The 17,848-nt window shown below is 37.2% G+C and overlaps 1 protein-coding gene across 2 annotated transcripts; it reads left to right on the top strand.

Annotated features, from left to right (window-relative positions):
• Nucleotides 1–691: 691 nt before the first annotated feature.
• On the top strand, nt 692–17,049 carry LOC133831566 (folylpolyglutamate synthase). Of its 2 annotated transcripts, none has more exons than XM_062261933.1 (17): nt 692–847; nt 1,701–1,859; nt 4,735–4,946; nt 5,182–5,247; nt 5,612–5,721; nt 6,415–6,475; nt 6,775–6,858; nt 7,044–7,100; nt 7,301–7,361; nt 7,524–7,570; nt 7,728–7,805; nt 8,284–8,442; nt 8,668–8,988; nt 9,088–9,166; nt 9,395–9,550; nt 16,375–16,571; nt 16,721–17,049. In XM_062261933.1, exons 2-17 carry the CDS (start codon nt 1,721–1,723, stop codon nt 16,778–16,780), a joined length of 1,887 nt encoding a protein of 628 aa, XP_062117917.1. In that variant the 5' UTR covers nt 692–847; nt 1,701–1,720; the 3' UTR covers nt 16,781–17,049. The 2 variants fall into 2 exon arrangements, with proteins under 2 accessions (XP_062117917.1, XP_062117918.1); XM_062261934.1 differs by lacking the exon at nt 692–847 and adding an exon at nt 905–1,191.
• Nucleotides 17,050–17,848: the final 799 nt, after the last annotated feature.

Raw genomic sequence — 17,848 nt, 5'->3', positions numbered from 1 at the left:
TACTCGGCATTTGAAAAAAATAAATATATAGTCTAAAAAAAGGAAAAAAATGTTTATAATAAATAAAAAAATAATAAACACAATTCGGATTACAAATTTGCAAAACAACCAAAGAAAAATTTAATATAAAATTATTTATATAAAAATAATATTAAAAAATAAATAAGCTAAAAAAATAATAATCAAATTACAAACATACTCTTTAAAATTAATAAAACTTGATTAAGAGTAAAACTATGACATAAACCAACTTTTATACAAAAATATAGAAAATAAATCCATAAAAGTAAAAATTCTTAAAAAAAGTAATAGACTAACTTTTTTTTTGAAAAAAAAACCATATTTGTTCACACTCTATTAAAAATTTCATATAAAATGTAGTTTCCTTGATAAAAATCATGTACATTTACTTAAAATATAAATTCGAAATGTAATATGTAATTATTTTAAAGGGTGATTTTGCATCAAGCAAGTAACAAAAGTATTTTAAATAGTTTTAAAAATAATTAAAATATAAACTCCATATTTTATAATTATTTTTTACAAATATATGTATTTGTATATTATTTTTATATTTGGTATTTTTGTAAATAAATTCCCAAATGTAAATATTCCTTAATAAATTCCCTAGATCAAAAGGTTCTCTCTTTAATAATAATAAAATATAACTGGTTGAGTTTGTTTGTTTCCCTTAAAAAAAAAAAAAAGAATCGGTTGGTGACGTTCTTCTTAAGCGAAAAAACAAACTTGAAATGCGCGATAGCGCAATTCATAAGTGTGTGGTTGGAGTTGGACAGTGCCTTACCGCCTCCATAGCACCATGACCCTTCTTCCCTTTCGCTACTCTGTAAGTTAATCTTCCTTTTTCACACGCATATGTGTGTGCGTATATATATATGTGTGTGTCATATATGGGGTTTCTTCTTTTTCTGGATCTTTGTGTGTCATGATTTTAACGGCGTGTGAAAGTTTTGAGCTTCAATTTTTTTGTTTGAAGAAGAAATAAAAAAGAGCATTTTTTTTTTCTGTTTTTGAGTTGGTGAGGATAAAAATGGGTTGGTGTTAGTTTAAGGTGTTGGCTCTTTTCTGGGATTGAAGATAACATAATATTGCTCAAATGTGATACTTTTCACTCATCTATTTCGCTTTGTCATGGTATCTATCAATTTTGGAGATTTGTCAGCCCTTTGAGTAAGGAATGAATCTTGATTTGGCTGTTCCTATAAATGAAAATTTTCCCATATTATAGCCGTAAATGGGTAGTCATTTTTTATTATTATTAGCATTTTTTTTTCAATGTTATAGCTAAATATTATCTGTACTCCAATAGTGAAGCTGTATGCATTACAAGATGGAATAACCCAATTAGAACTATAGTTATATTTGCTTATGAAGTTATTAGTTCTGGGTGATGTTAGAACTAGCAATTAGTTCTGGTTAAATTATCATATGACAGAGAAAGACTATCTGAAGTCCCTAAACGATTTTTCCTTCCATTATATTCCATTATTTGTTGGGTTTAAACTTGTAAGGAGAAACAGAATTGTTGTAACTCAATTAGTGTTGGTTGTGGTAGGATGCCTCTATCCTTCTCTTCATGCTTGTCTACTTTTTCTCACCCCTCATTGTGCTTCAAGATGTCACATGATGTTGTTTGATAATTTGGTACTTTAGGTTGAGAATTTTGTTGTATTTTGCAGGTTTGATTTGACATTTCCTGATGTACATTAATACGAACGCATACCTAACGAGTGGAATATTTGGAGTTTCATACTTGCTTAGGAGAAACTATAGTTCAATATATGAAATAACATGGAGGCCAACTGCTTGCCTAAGTTTAGATACTCTTAAAGGGTGTGGTAAGCTCCATTCTTTTTCACTTGTTAGAATGTAAGATCCAGTCTTTCTTACATGTTAGAACCAAGAGTAAGTATATATAAGCTATTATAAATTTTGATAATTTTTTTTTTTTGAAAAAGAGACAAAGGTCAAAAGACTGACCTTTACTCAAATAGTTGAAAACCCTCATTTATGGCGTAGGAATACTGTGGTTACAAAAACAAATAAAAAACAAACAGCCAAGAAACCACAGCTAACCCCTCCCCCAAAAATTAACTCCAGAAGTTGCCCTAATCTCTAATAAGGTCAGAGAAGATAACCCCCTCAAAACAATTGTTTCTATACACCCAAGTAGCCACCCAAAATTTTATCTTATCCCAAATAGTCTCTATTGAATTTGAAATATCTTCGAATAGTCTGTTATTTCTCTCAAGCCATAAGGCCCAGAAAGTTGCCAAAACAGTAGTTTGCCAGAGAAGTGAAACTCGCTTGCCGCCCCCTAACTTAGTTAGAAACAATTGAGAACAGTTAGAGGGCATACACCAAAAAATACCAAACTCAGCTAAAACTTTTCCCCACACTTCTCTTGAAAAATGACACTCCAAGAATAAATGACTAGTGGATTCCCCTGCCTGCTTACAACAAACGCACCAACCAGGGGACAAACAATGGTAAGGTCTTCTTCGTTGCAAGTTGACATGAACGTTTAGTTTATTGTTGAAAACCAGCCAACCAAACACTTTAACTCTCGAGGGAGAGACACTTTTCCACAAAGACTTTCCCCACTCCCGAACAGAACCCAACTGAGCATAACATAACCTCCAAAAGGCCGATTTGCAAGAGAATACTTCATTACCGTCAGGTATCCAGGCCCTCCGATCTTCTAAAACTCCCGGTAGAACCACGCCTTCCAACAAAAGTAATAACTGAGAGAGACTGGTGACCTCCCTATCGAAAAGATTCATTCTAAAGCGCAAATCCCAACCCTGAGTTTGGAGGCCCGAATCCCCTCCGAAGACCAACAATTCCTTAATCAAACAGTTTTTGGACATCGAAATCAGAAATAATTCTGGGAACTGATCCTTTAAAGGGACACCGTTTATCCAAACATCTTCCCAAAAACGGATTCGATCCCCCTTCCCCACCCTGAAGCCAACCAGCTGAAGATATTCCTCATAAAGAGAAGAAATATCTTTCCAAGGGCCACGAACAGACAACCTCCTCCCTCTACCAGTGTCCCAAAAACCTCCATCCCCCCCATACCTACTCAGGACCACTCTATGCCACAAGGTGTTCTTTTCCATCGGAAAGCGCCACATCCACTTCATGAGAAAAGCCTTATTTCTTGCTTCCAAATTACCGATACCAAGGCCCCCGTGATCCCGTGATTTGCAAACTTCTTTCCACGAGACCAGATGATCTGACTTAGAATGATCCGCACCTTCCCAAAGAAAGTCCCGCATCAGCTTTTCCAACACATCCACCACCCCTTTAGGAATACGAAAAAGCGAAAGGTAATACACCGGGATAGCAGACAGAACCGATTGGATAAGTGTCAATCTGCCTCCCCTAGACAGGAAAGCACACTTCCACCTATCCAACCTCTTTGCACAACTTGATACCACGGGCTCCCAAAAACCTTTGTTACAGGGAGAATCCCCTAAAGGAAGCCCCAAATACTTCATAGGCCACTGACCCACCTCGCAACCAATCTCCCTAGCACGATGCTTCACTATTTCCTCCTCCAAATTAATCCCTAATAACTGGCACTTCTGCAAGTTTATAGAAAGACCAGAAACAACACTAAAAACTTTAAGAATATCCAACAGTGCTGTCAAAGACTCGTTATCGTCCACAAAAAATATCGTGTCGTCTGCGAACTGAAGATGGCTAACTTCCACCAAATCTTTCCCTACTTTGAAACCTCGCAAGGCCGAGACACTCTTGGCCTTATCCACCATCCTACCCAAAACATCAGCCACCAAGGTAAACAAGAAAGGTGAGAGGGAATCACCCTGGTGAAGACCTCTAGACCCCTTAAATTTCCCCCTCGGTCTTCCATTTAAGAACACGGAGAAAGAAGTAGAAGACAAACACCCTAGAATCCACTTTCTCCAAACTACACCGAAACCTTTCTTTTCCAGAACGAAATCCATAAGCCTTAGCAAAATCAATTTTGAAAACCTAGCCCTTCTTTCCTTTACTCTGATACTCCTCCACTGCCTCATTAGCCACCAACACTGTATCCAAGATCTGCTTGCCCTCTACAAAAGCTCCTTGAGTCTCAGCTATTGTATCGGAAAGAACTCCTCTAAGACGACCAGCCAGAACTTTTGAGATAATCTTGTAAGGACTAGTGACCAAACTAATTGGCCTGAAATCTCGCACCCGACAACTATCCAACTTCTTCGGAATTAGGCAAATATATGTTTCATTGGTCCTCCCATGAATAACCCCATCCTTAAAGAAACCATCGAAAACTGTTTGGAGGTCACTCTTAAGCGTATCCCAATTATCCTGATAGAAAGCCAAAGAGAATCCATCGGGACCCGGAGCCTTTGAACCATCACAATCAAAAACGGAAAGACGAATTTCCTCTTCCGAGAACGGCCTCTCAAGGAGAGAGGACAAGAAAGAGGGAATAGGCTCCCAAGGAATGCCTTCAACACCACGCCACCTCCTAGGGACCGAAGAATACAACGAGGAGTAAAAATCAACAATTGCCTTTTTTTATAAATCACTAGTAATGTTTATATGAGACTTCTGAATCAATTCACTTGGGATTATTTGTTCTATGTGAGCTCCTTCTATTGTCAGGAGATCTTGCAAACCATTATTCGTTTATGCCTTTGTTTATAATTTTAATTTAATCGTGCATTTGTTTTATTTTATTAGGTGTTAGATATCGAAAGGTATCATCTCAAGTTATGGAAAAGTTTGATAGCAATGGCAGTACCAAAGAGTACGTTGATGACTTGCATCTTGCGTCTTCTTATGAGTCTGCCATGGAGGCACTTTCTTCTCTCATTACTGGTCAGAAACGTGGACAGAAATCGTCTATACCTTGTAAATATGAAAAAATGGAACGAATGACGATGTATCTAAAGGTAATAGCAGTTTTTTCAGAATTTTTCAAGGATAGAAAATTTGAGTAATTTGTATTTGCATTTATACACATTTCTTGGGGTGTCACATTTTAAGCAATTGACTGATTTTATCTTTTGTCATCCTCTCTGCAATTCTTTTGCCTACATCAACATCTATTTCCTGCCAATTTGGGGATTTTTGCGTTTAAATAAAATTCCTTGATATTTAAATGTTTAAATTCCTTTTTGTTTGTAGATACTTGGCTTGGAAGAACATATCGCAGGACTCAAAATTATTCACGTGGCTGGAACAAAGGGGAAGGTATTGTACTAATTGAATTATTATGTATATTTGTTTTAAGAATTCAAACTGAACTTTCAAATAGTTAATAGCCACCCATTTAACTTGAATGTGAATTCAATCTTCCTGTTGGTGAGCACAAAAAATGTACTTGACAAATATGTATTGGATAGCAGTATGTACTTTTGGTTCACCTATGAATGAGAATTGGATATATTTGACATAAATAATTTGGAACTAAAATTCTGATGGTAATCGTTGCATTTATTGTTTACACTATAGTGTTACATCTATAACTTTGTTGCTGTTTGTACTGAAAATAGTCAAAGATGATTTACATTCTGTACTAATTTATTTTTGTTTCATTTTTTAATGAACATTTTAGGGTTCGACCTGCACCTTCTGTGAGGCTATTCTACGGGAATGTGGTGTGCGAACTGGACTCTTCACTTCTCCTCACCTAATTGATGTGAGAGAAAGATTCCGAATAAATGGGTAATAGCATGATCTCTTGACAATTGTGTTTTGTTTTGGACCTTAATCTTAACATGTGTATGCGTTGCCACACAATACTTGATGTTAGATTCTTGTGCTAGAATACAAATAAAACTAAGGAACAGGTTCCTAAGCAACCCCTACCATAAAATTTGGATCAGATGTAAGCTTTATTATAAAACTCTATTAAGGTAGGATGGCTCAAGAATGTCTTTTTTTTTATTAAAAACTAAATAAATACATGCACTTTTGACTTGCAATGTGTTATAGTTGTTTTTACAAGTCCTTCTATATATATTCAATGTGTTGACATTGCCCCATAATAGGATATGGTGTTCTAAAGTATTATTAAACCATCTTAATTGTTCATGTAAGGGACACCAATTTACTAGGATGCCAGATGCATTGATATTCAAAACAGTTGTTGCAACCCAAAAGCTTTAGCATCCATTATGTAAGGGATACCAATTTTTTTTGGGATAAAGGCCTGGTTGAGTCAAGATGCAATGTTTATGCATATGCTTTTTTGCTGGAGTCAGAGTTAAAATGTGAAAGAAAAAAAAGAGAAGAAAAGCCCTATTGCTACGACACAGGAAACTATTTAGCTACTTTTGTTTGTTAATTGACTGATTGTTTTTCCTTTTTTTCTTTCTTTCCTCATTTTAACTCTTATTTTAAATTGTATGTGTTTAGGTTGGAGATCACAGAAGATATGTTTCTACAGCATTTTTGGGAATGCTGGCACAAGCTGGAGGTAATAAACATGATTTTGTTATAGTGTCATTAAACCACAAAAATATTAATAAGAAGGGCTTTACTTTTTTATTTATTCATTTTATATAATTTAAGCTGTCAGCAATGCCTGATTTCAATTCATGGTGAATCTTATTTGTGAATTTCTCTAGTTAAAATAGCTAAAGAAATATATAAATATGTTTATTCCTTTTAGAAACAACAATTTATATACTGAATCACACCTTATATAATTGACTTTTTCTGCTCTATTGTATCTCCATAAAAATTAGTTTATCAGCTCTAAAATTAAATTTGCAGGAAAATATAACAGAGGACCTACCAATGCCTCCATTATTTCAGTTCCTCACTGTATTGGCGTTCAAAATCTTTATTTCTGAACAGGTATGCCAAATATTGATCCAAAACATTGAATCTTTCCTGAGTTTTCTACATTTGAACTAGCTAGGAAGCTTTAGGCGCTTATGTATTCGTTCTTTACACTGCCATATCACGCTTTTCTATCTTACCTTACTTTTTTTTCCACACATTTTAGATAGTATTATGGCTTAAAACAGTTTGTTTTATAGGTTGATGTTGCTATTGTTGAAGTTGGTATTGGGGGAAAACTTGATTCAACAAATGTGGTATGTATATCTAATTACAGTACAATGTAAATTTCTTAAAATTGCAAATTTTAAACCAGTTTTCTTTGACAAGATGATACCATGAAATAAATGTGACAAAGACAATTAGTTTTCTCTGCAGTTCTTTTTGTCTCTTTGAATAAAATCTAAATATGAGAGAGAAATGGTGATGATGGTGATGGAATTTATTAACCATGCAGATCAAAGAACCTGTTGTCTGTGGCATTACTTCTTTGGGAATGGATCATACAGAGACATTGGGTGTGTGTCTTATTCCTTGATAACTAGTTTCAACTTTCAAGTTTTAGTGTTCTTTGGTGTTGGATCTTTCAGTTTTTTCAGATGAGGACATAGTGAATGAATGATCTTCATTTGTACATGTTTATGTATATGCTTAAACTACATACTTTAATAAATTTTCAGGAAATACCCTTTCAGAGATAGCATCTCACAAAGCTGGAATTTTTAAGGTATAAGTGTCCTATGTAAGTCACTTAACTAGCATGAATATGAATTTCTTTGGTAATAAGTTATTTATTGCAATATTTCTGTTTTGATTACTTAAATTGGCAGTTTTCATTTTCAAGTAGTTTCTGAATTGGATTGATGTCTTCCCTGCTCATGAAGCCTAAAATTCCAGCATTCACGGTATCCCAACTTTCAGAAGCAATGGATGTTATTCGGGAGAGGGCGTATGAGCTCGAGGTAATTGTATTTCCAAGTCCCATCCTTTATTCACTGTATTGTCTTTTACCCCCATTAATTTCCTTGCCTTTTAGAGGTTTTTTGCTGGTGAAAATAGCTAGCTCGACCTTGTCTGATAGTACCTGTGTTTAGCTGTTTCTTTTGGACATGCACCTTAGCCATGGGTTTTATGATTATATATTGGTTTTTCATTGGCTTAATGGAAATATTACTCTTGCATTAAGTTGGGTTCAGATAAGAAACTAATTCATTATCAGCGTATCGTGACTTTGGAGATTTGTTTTTTAATTTCTTTGTAATAATAACTTAAATAATAGCCAGTACAGCCAGTATGGAATTGGTCATAGGTGTTTGCCAATGTTTACAGTGACATATTCATAGAGTAATGCAGCTAATGCTTCATGTGGCTGCTTTCACACTACATGGAATTGGAGAATTTTACATTGATCTCTTTCTCTCTTTTCACCCTCTGCTGCAGGTTCCATTAAAAGTAGCTCCAACACTTGACCCTAAGAAGTTGAAGGGCTTAAAGCTTAGCTTGTCTGGTGATCATCAGTTAATTAACGCTGGACTTGCTGTTTCCCTTTGTAAATGCTGGCTTCAAAAAACAGGGAACTGGGAAAAGCTTACTAAAAATGTTGGTTAAGCTTCATATGTTCTTGCTCTTATTTTGCTAGAATATAAACCCCAAAGCTGCACATCCTAAAAACCTGAACTTTTTGGAAACTGTGATTACTTTTCTCATGTGGGCCTTCTAATATGAATATACTATTCCTTGAGCTTCCAAAATTTATGGGCTTGCCTTTATAGTTTATTTTTTTCTTTTTCTGTTCTAACTTTTGTCAATTACAAATTTCATCAGGGTAATTTAGAAGCTGATTTACCACATGCCTTTCGTAGAGGTCTGGCAACTGCGCACATTTCTGGAAGAGCTCAGATAATTCATGATACTTCTTCAAACTCTAATGTGTCTGAAGGTTCTCGTGGAGATCTGATTTTCTATTTAGATGGAGCTCATAGTCCAGAAAGCGTGGAAGCTTGTGCTAAATGGTTCTCTAGTTCCATTAAGGAAAATGAACATTCTTCGGTTTCTTCTTATAAGCTCGAAAAGATGGATCGTATTCTAAGGAATGGTCACCTTCAACATGAGAATGAGTTTGGTTCTTGCAAAATATCGAAGCAGGTAAAGTTGATGAGAAACTGAAACAGTAAGGTTTCATTTTTATTGGTTGTATATGCTGTATTAAGTGGCTTCTTATACAGTGTATATTCCTTCTTATAGATTCTTTTATTCAATTGCATGGACTTGAGAGACCCTCAAATTTTGCTTCCCCGGCTTGCTAATACATGTGCTTCCTCAGGTATCATTGGCTTTCACATTCTATGATACCTGTGCTTCCTGAGATATCATTCTTTTGCATTTTATTTTTAAAATAAGTAAATTAGCTTAGAAATTGCTGTATATTATTCGTATCTTATTACTAGTCATCCTTTCCCAGCCAAAGAAAGGAAAAACCCATTGGTATTTCGGCATTGTTATTGTCATTGTAAAACATTGATGCTTTGGGATTGACTATAATCTTTCTTAGGTACCTATTTTTCGAAGGCCCTCTTTGTCCCAAGTATGTCTGCATATAACAAAGTTACATCTGGTGCCTCTGCCATTCCTTCTGGCATCTGTAAAAAAGACTTGTCCTGGCAATTCAATCTACAGCGAATTTGGGAAAAGATTGTCCAAGGAAAGGGTATATACTCTCATCTCGGCTTTCCTAAAAGAATGCATATGATTAGTTTTGCTACTGTTACTTACTCCATTTAGATTTTCATGAAAATTTATACAAGTTTCTTAGTATCTGTCTACTGAGTTGAATCAATGGAACTTGTAATGTTTTGCACGAGGATCAATTTAGCTCGTACACCATTTTTGAATTATTTGAACAATTTTGAATTATTTGAATTATTTTTGAATCAATATAGTTTTGCTCTAATTAAAACACAGAATATGCAGAGGATGGACCAATCTTTGAACCAAATGATGTTTAGAAACCTGAGAGTATGAGAGAAAGTTCGAGTTTTTCACGTAACCCCACTGGTTATGTGAAGCAAAATATCCATTTCCCCACTGTAATTGGACGTAAAAAATATTCCAGTCTTGATAATTCTAGTAACATCCTTAATCGTTATTGGAGTTTCAAAACAGAGCACAAGGTTTTCATGGTCACTTTGACCAACGACGGTGGGGCAGTCCGATTATGTGAAAGAACAAGGTTGTCTGGATTCGAGATTAGGCTGTCTTTAGAAGGCGCAAGGTGGCTGGTCGATGAGATAAGGAGTTTGTCGGCCTTGAAGGATGCCAATAGGAAGGGTTTCAAAAGTCTTTTCACGAACAACAATCAGAGGGTGACTTTTGAATGTTTCAGAAATATCAGAGGAGTTTTTCTTAAAATTTCAACCTTTATTCACAGTGCTGTCAGATGCGTCATTATTCCGGATGAAGGTTGGGAATCTTGTTGGATGGAATTAAACAACTGCCTTCTTGGTTCGGTGGGGCGACAAGCAGGATTCAAAAAGGAGTAGAATCAAAAGGCCAGCCTATCATAGAAGTCGTGGGCCTCCGTGGTAGCAGGGAAGGAAGAGAAGGAGGTTGATGAGAAGATTAGAAGTCGAGCTAGTCAACTTTTTTTGGGAAACAAGGGTTATGCAGTGTTGGTGTTTCGCAGCAAAAGCCAGCATCAGTGGAAGATAATTTTAGAAGGATTACAGAAAGTTTTAGGAGTCAAGGTGGATTCAACTTTTGTGTCTGATGATAGAATGATAATTTGGTGTCCTAATGAAGGCCTACAACAGGAACTATTATGTAGAAGGGAGATTACTATTGCAGGAGACATGCAGATTTTTATACAACCTTGGAATTGGAATAATCAGATGGCAAATAGGAAAGTCAGTTGTTTCCATATCTGGAATATTCACGTGTTCAAGGTCATTGGGGCTCTTTGTGGCGGTTTAATGGCAGTAGACAAAAGTTCTTTAGAGATGAGAGATATTTCTTTTGCCCGACTGAGATTGGTTGGAGATTCCAACGGCTTCATTCCGTGTTCAATCACACTGTCGTACGAAGGAAGTAGCATAGAGCTTTAAAGTTTTTTTAAATTGGATGATCAACTTTTACAATCCAAAGTTGGTGGCCGAAGATTGGGGGTAAGGAAGATAGATGAGGACAGAGGCGTTTAGATGGAGGAAAATCTGGGTTAGAAAAAAAACCCAGAAACCGGTGGCTGATTCAGAGATTTCGGAGCCGCAAGTGGAGCTTCAGAAGGAGGGATCTACTGGTGTGGTGGCGCCGGTGATAGGGGGGGCAACGGTTGAGGTGGTGCCGGAGGTCAACCAAAACGGTCCTCTGTCGCTAGGAGAATTTATTTCGGATCCAGATATTCAGGGAGTTGATCGCGGAAAAATAGGGAATGTTACGCTGAACTCTTGCTACACTTTAAAGTCTATTTTTAATAGACTATTTTCAGACCTATCAATATCAGAAAAGGAAGAAGAGGGCACGTGCTTAAGTTTTCTTTTAACTGAGTCCACGTGTCCAAAAAGAAATTTTAAAATTGCCCTTTATGTTGGAGATTTGGGCTGGGCCTTGTCTTTAGAAAATAGGGCCTTTTCTTTTAAAGTAAATTTCACCCATGTTTGGGCTCTCTTCAATCCAACTTTAATGGGGTTTGGAGTGGGTGGCTGGCCCTGGAAAGAATTTAAGACCACTAAAAATAGGCCCACTCGAAATTTTAGAAACCCCAAACTTTGTGAGGCCTTCGGCAAGAGGAAAATCTCTCTTTGGATAGATCAGTCTGTTAAGGCTCCTAGTCATGGGGCTGTTTCTCTTCAACAGTCAGAAATAGAAGAGAAAAACCTTGAGTTTTCAACTAAAAGCCTGAAAGTGTATCATCGTAAGCCAAAAGGTGCTTTTCCAGTGAGTAATTCTCTTTTAGAAGAACAGTTGGAGACAATGATGGATACAGGACAAGATTTGGCAGAGGTTGAGTTCTTTAATCCGGTGGAAGATGGCCCTTCGGAATGTTGTAGTTCAGAGGAGGAGGTTTTAGACTTGGAATCTGATGTTGACAAGGAGGATATTGAAGAAATCGTAGTCCAAGCTAGGAAGTTGTGGTGCGAAGAAGAAGTGGTAAATTCTGAGGTAAATCTAGCTCCTAGTATTGAGAAAGAGGGCGGAGGCATAGAGGAAATTACTGTGGAAGTGGCAGACAACCCTCATGATATTTCAAGGCTCGTTCTCGTGATGGAGTCTTTTGGAATTTCTTTACTACCTAGTAATCAAGGGGAGGAAGAGAAAGGAAGTCCTTCATCTTTGCCTAAAAAGAGTGCATGCGAACTTAAAAAACTTGAGTTTAATGTGAACTATGAGAATAGGAGAATTATTGGGTGTCGAAAGTTCTCATAAAGATTTTATCATGGAATGTAAGGGAAAGTGGTAATAAAGAGAAGCGGAGGGCGATAAAGGAAACCATTTGCAAGGTCAATCCTCACCTTATTGTGCTTCAAGAGGTGAAAAAGGTTAAAATAGACAGGAGTTTTATAGGGAGTATTTGGAGGTCCAGATTTAAAGCTTGGCTTTTTCAGCAGGCTATGGGTAGATCAGGCGGGACGTTAGTTGTTTGGGATACTCGTAGTGTTTCTGTTTCGGATTCATTGGTTGGGGAGTTCACCGTTTCCATTCGTATTGAAGCTGAGGGAAAGAGCCCTTGGTGGTTTACCGGTGTTTATGGGCCTGTGGTTTATGGTAAAAGGGAGAGTTTTTGGGATGAGTTGGCTGGTTTACAAGTCATTTGTGGCAGTCATTGGTGCCTGGGGGGGATTTTAATGTGGTTAGGAGAGGAGATGAGAAACTGAACAGTGTATCCAATACTAGAAGTATGAAGAATTTTGATGCGTTGATAAGAGAGATGAACTTGGTGGATCCTAAACTCCAAAATGGCCGTTTCACTTGGTCTAACTTCAGACAGAGGCCTATCTGTAGTAGGCTTGATAGATTTTTATTTTCGCCATTGTGGACTGAGTTGTATCCTTTCATTCGCCAGGAAGTTTTGGTCTGCATTGTCTCAGATCATTGTCCTATTGTATTGGATTCCAATCCTCCTTCGTGGGGTCCCAGCCCTTTCAGATTTGATAATTCCTGGCTTGAGCATAAGTATTTCAAGGTGTTTAGTGTTTTGTCAAAAATGGTGGAACTCGTTTAAGATGATGGGGTGGCCAGGCTATGGGTTCATGGAAAAACTTTCTTTGGTTAAAGACAAAGTTAAGGGGTGGAGTAAGGAGGTTGTTAGTTCAAGATCTTTGCTTAAACATTCCCTGGAAAGAAGGATGTTCGAGTTGGATAGGTTAGAGGAAGGTGGTCAGTGGAATGAGCATTTTCTTTCGGAGCGAAGGAAGATTAAGGAAGAATGGCACCAGGTTGTCTTTGAAGAGGAGTGAGGAGTTTGGTTTAAGTCGAAATGTCAATGGGCCAAGCAAGGAGATTCTAATTCCAAGCTCTTTCACAGTATCCTTAGCGCTCGTAAAGCTAGGAATTTCATCTCTCGAATTGAGCAAGAGGATGGTACTATCCTCGACAAAGATGCTGATATTGAAAAGGCAATTGTTGATTTTTATTCCTCGTTGTATTCTTTGGTCCCTAGGAGGTGGCGTGGTGTTGAAGGCATTTCTTGGGAGCCTATTCCCTCTTTCTTGTCCTCTCTCCTTGAGAGGCCATTCTCGGAAGAGGAAATTCGTCTTTCAGTTTTTGATTGTGATGGGTCTAAGGCTCCGGGTCCCCATGGATTCTCTTTGGATTTCTATTATGATAATTGGGATACGCTTAAGAGTGACCTTCAAACAGTGTTCGATGGTTTCTTTAAGGATGGGGTTATTCATGGGAGGACCAATGAAACATATATTTGCCTAATTCCGAAGAAGTTGGATAGTTGTCGGGTGCGAGATTTCAGGCCAATTAGTTTGGTCATTAGTCTTTACAAGATTATCTCAAAGGTGCTGGCTGGTCGTCTTAGAGGAGTGCTCTCCGATACAATAGCTGAGACTCAAGGAGCTTTTGTAGAGGGCAGGCAGATCTTGGATACAGTGTTGGTGGCTAATGAGGCAGTGGAGGAGTATCGGAGTAAAGGAAAGAAGGGCTGGGTTTTCAAAATTGTTTTTGCTAAGGCTTATGATTGTGTAGATTGGGATTTCTTGGATTTTGTTCTGGAAAAGAAAGGTTTCGGTGTAGTTTGGAGAAAGTGGATTCTGGGGTGTTTGTCTTCTACTTCTTTCTCCGTGTTTTTAAATGGAAGACCGAGGGGGAAATTTAAGGGTTCTAGAGGTCTTCGCCAGGGTGATTCCCTCTCACCTTTCTTGTTTACCTTGGTGGTTGATGTTTTGGGTAGGATGGTGGATAAGGCCAAGAGCGTCTTGGCCTTGCGAGGTTTCAAAGTAGGGAAAGATTTGGTGGAAGTTAGCCATCTTCAGTTCGCAGACGATACGATATTTTTTGTGGACGATAACGAGTCTTTGACAGCACTGTTGGATATTCTGAAAGTTTTTAGTGCTGTTTCTGGTCTTTCTATAAACTTGCAGAAGTGCCAGTTATTAGGGATTAATTTGGAGGAGGAAATAGTGAAGCTTCCTACTAGGGAGATTGGGTGTGAGGTGGGTCAGTGGCCTATGAAGTATTTGGGGCTCCCTTTGGGGGATTCCCCCCGTAACAAAGGTTTTTGGGAGCCCGTGGTATCAAGTTGTGCTAAGAGGTTGGATAGGTGGAAGTGTGCTTTCCTGTCTAGGGGAGGCAGATTGACACTTATCCATTCGGTTCTGTCTGCTATCCCGGTGTATTACCTGTCGCTTTTTCGTATTCCTAAAGGGGTGGTGGATGTGTTGGAAAAGCTGATGCGGGACTTTCTTTGGGAAGGTGCGGATCATTCTAAGTCGGATCATCTGGTCTCGTGGAAAGAAGTTTGCAAATCTCGGGATCACGGGGGCCTTGGTATCGGTAATTTGGAAGCAAGAAATAAGGCTTTTCTCATGAAGTGGCTGTGGCGCTTTCCGATGGAAAACAACACCTTGTGGCATAGAGTGGTGCTGAGAAGGTATGGGGGGATGGAGGTTTTTGGGACACAGGTAGAGGGAGGAGGTTGTCTGTTCGTGGCCCGTGGAAAGATATTTCTTCCCTTTATGAGGAATATCTTCAGCTGGTTAGCTTCAGGGTGGGGAAGGGGGATCGAATCCGTTTTTGGGAAGATATTTGGATAAACGGTGTCCCATTAAAGGAGCAGTTCCTTGAATTATATTTGATTTCGATGTCCAGAAATTGTTTGATTAGGGACATGGTGGTTTTAGGAGGGGGTTCGGGCCTCCAAACTCAGGGTTGGGATTTGCGTTTTAGAAGGAATCTTTTCGATAGGGAGGTCACCAGTCTCTCTCAGTTATTACTTTTGTTGGAAAGCGTGGCTTTACCGGGAGTATTAGAAGATCGGAGGGCCTGGATACCTGACTGTAATGAAGTATTCTTTTGCAAATCGGCCTTTTGGAGGTTAGGTTATGCTCAGTTGGGTTCTGTTCGGGAGTGGGGAAAGTCTTTGTGGAAAAGTGTCTCTCCCTCGAGGGTTAAAGTGTTTGGTTGGCTGGTTTTCAACGATAAACTAAACGTTCATGCCAACTTGCAAAGAAGAAGACCTTACCATTGTTTGTCCCCTGGTTGGTGCGTTTGTTGTAAGCAGGCAGGGGAATCCACTAGTCATTTATTCTTGGAGTGTCATTTTTCAAGATAAGTGTGGGGAAAAGTCTTAGCTGAGTTTGGTATTTTTTGGTGTATGCCCTCTAACTGTTCTCAATTGTTTTCAACTAAGTTAGGGCGCGGCAAGCGAGTTTCACTTCTCTGGCAAACTAATGTTTTGGCAACTTTCTGGGCCTTATGGCTTGAGAGAAATAACAGACTATTCGAAGATATTTCAAATTCGGTAGAGACTATTTGGGATAAGATAAAATTTTGGGTGGCTACTTGGGTGTATAGAAACAAATGTTTTGAGAGGGTTACCTTCTCTGACCTTATTAGAGATTGGGGCAATTTCTGGAGTTAATTTTTGGGGGTGGGGTTAGTTGTGGTTTCTTGGCTGTTTGTTTTTTTAATTGTTTTTGTAACCACGGTATTCCTCCGCCATAAGTGAGGGTGTTCAACTATTTGAGTAAAGGTCAGTCTTTTGACCTTTGTCTCTTTTTCAAAAAAAAAAAATTATTTGAACAGGTTCTATAGTTCTGTACACTTTTCAACTTGGTCTTTTTGAGGTTACCATAACGTTCCACTTGCTTGTTAACAATATGGCCATCCCTTTTACTATGCTTTAGCATGTTCTACTAGTGCTTGAGAAGACCAAATGTATACCCTTTTTTTTTCCATCTTTTCTTTTCTTCATTTGTTAATTCTCAAATCGCATTTGTATGCACATTGCAGGATATTTTCTTTCGAATACCACTCAAAACCAATCTAACTGGGACACTTTTTTTTGGCTTCTAATTGTTTGAAATGCAGAAGTAGATGCTGCTTCTGACAAGGGCTTGAATATCGATAATGCAAAAACTTTACCTCGTGAATTCATTTACCAGGACGCTTATCGTTGCAGCACTACAGATAATTACATTGCTTCAAGTGCCGTAATGCCTTCGCTGCCATTGGCAATCAAATGGCTGAGAGATTGTGTTAAGGAAAACCCTTCCTTGAGACTTCAGGTATGAATGTTATTGACACAATCCTATTATGTTTCTTAGTTATCTCTTTTGTGAACAGAATTTAAAAGCAAATGCCAGTATGCTGTAGTGGGTGTAATTTATACATGTAGAAGTGCTGAATTGTTGTCATACTTGGTATTGAAATACAGGTTCTTGTGACTGGATCATTGCATTTGGTGGGAGATGTACTAAAGGTATTAAGAAGATGATAGATTATCAAGAAGAGGTTATTGATTACAGATTGTTTAAAACATTCTTTGAAGTGCATTTTCTTTCACTCCATTTCTTTCACTCCATTTTTACATCATTGTCAAAATAAGCTCTATATGGCTTATTGTTTAAAACCTGGCTTGAATAATTCTCTTTTCAGTGGAGTTTTGATAGATACACTTTAGTTTGTGATATTAATTGTTGTTGTACTATGAGCAAAATGAATTATTCTATTTAATTTGTTCAATTGAGGATTAATTGTTTGGCATATCATGCTTCTCCTGAAGCTTGACTCTCTTCATCTTCAAAGCACATTTGATTATGATTTTGCACTTATATTAAATGATAACTTGTATTTAATAACCATAAACACTCACAATTAGAATACTCACTTAACAACTTGCCAAAAAAAAAAAAAAATACTCATGTAACAACTGATCAAATTTAAGTTAGTATTTTTTTTATTTCGTTCAAATTAGTAATTAAATTGGATAGTTTTTGTAATATTTTTTCGGATTTCTTTGCAACTGTTGTTTTCTTATAAAAATGGCTTCTAGTAAGGTTACTCTTGGAATTTTTTGTATTTATCAGAATTGATAAAGGATTTCAAGAAATTTTTCTTGGAAATTAAATTCTTAAATTTAAAAAATAATGATAATTGTGTTGAATTTATAATGTAATCTTTAAAATTTTGTCATCAACTAGCCTACACATATTTTCGAAAGGTGATAAAATTACAAATTAAAATGAATTACTATCATTGGGTGTAATTCATTTTGAGGCTGGCTTTTGTATCTGGAGGCAGTTTTTTGTATTTCGAAATTTGGAGTGTAACAATATTATATGACATTCATATAGTATTCAATGTATATTATTAGTTCAATATTTTAAAGAAAAAAATCTATGGAGGTGTTGGAATACATAGTACATTTCCCTATAAATAATTTACATAAATTTAGAGGGCATTGTTGGCTACTTTTACTCAAAGTTAATAAACTTTAATTATTGAGAATTATGAGAAGATTTCATTAGAGCAGCACTACTAGACAGTAGAGATCTGATTTGTC

This window comes from Humulus lupulus, chromosome 4, assembly GCF_963169125.1.
Source record: "Humulus lupulus chromosome 4, drHumLupu1.1, whole genome shotgun sequence".
NCBI lineage: Eukaryota > Viridiplantae > Streptophyta > Magnoliopsida > Rosales > Cannabaceae > Humulus > Humulus lupulus.
This window is presented reverse-complemented; position numbering and strand designations above follow the sequence as displayed.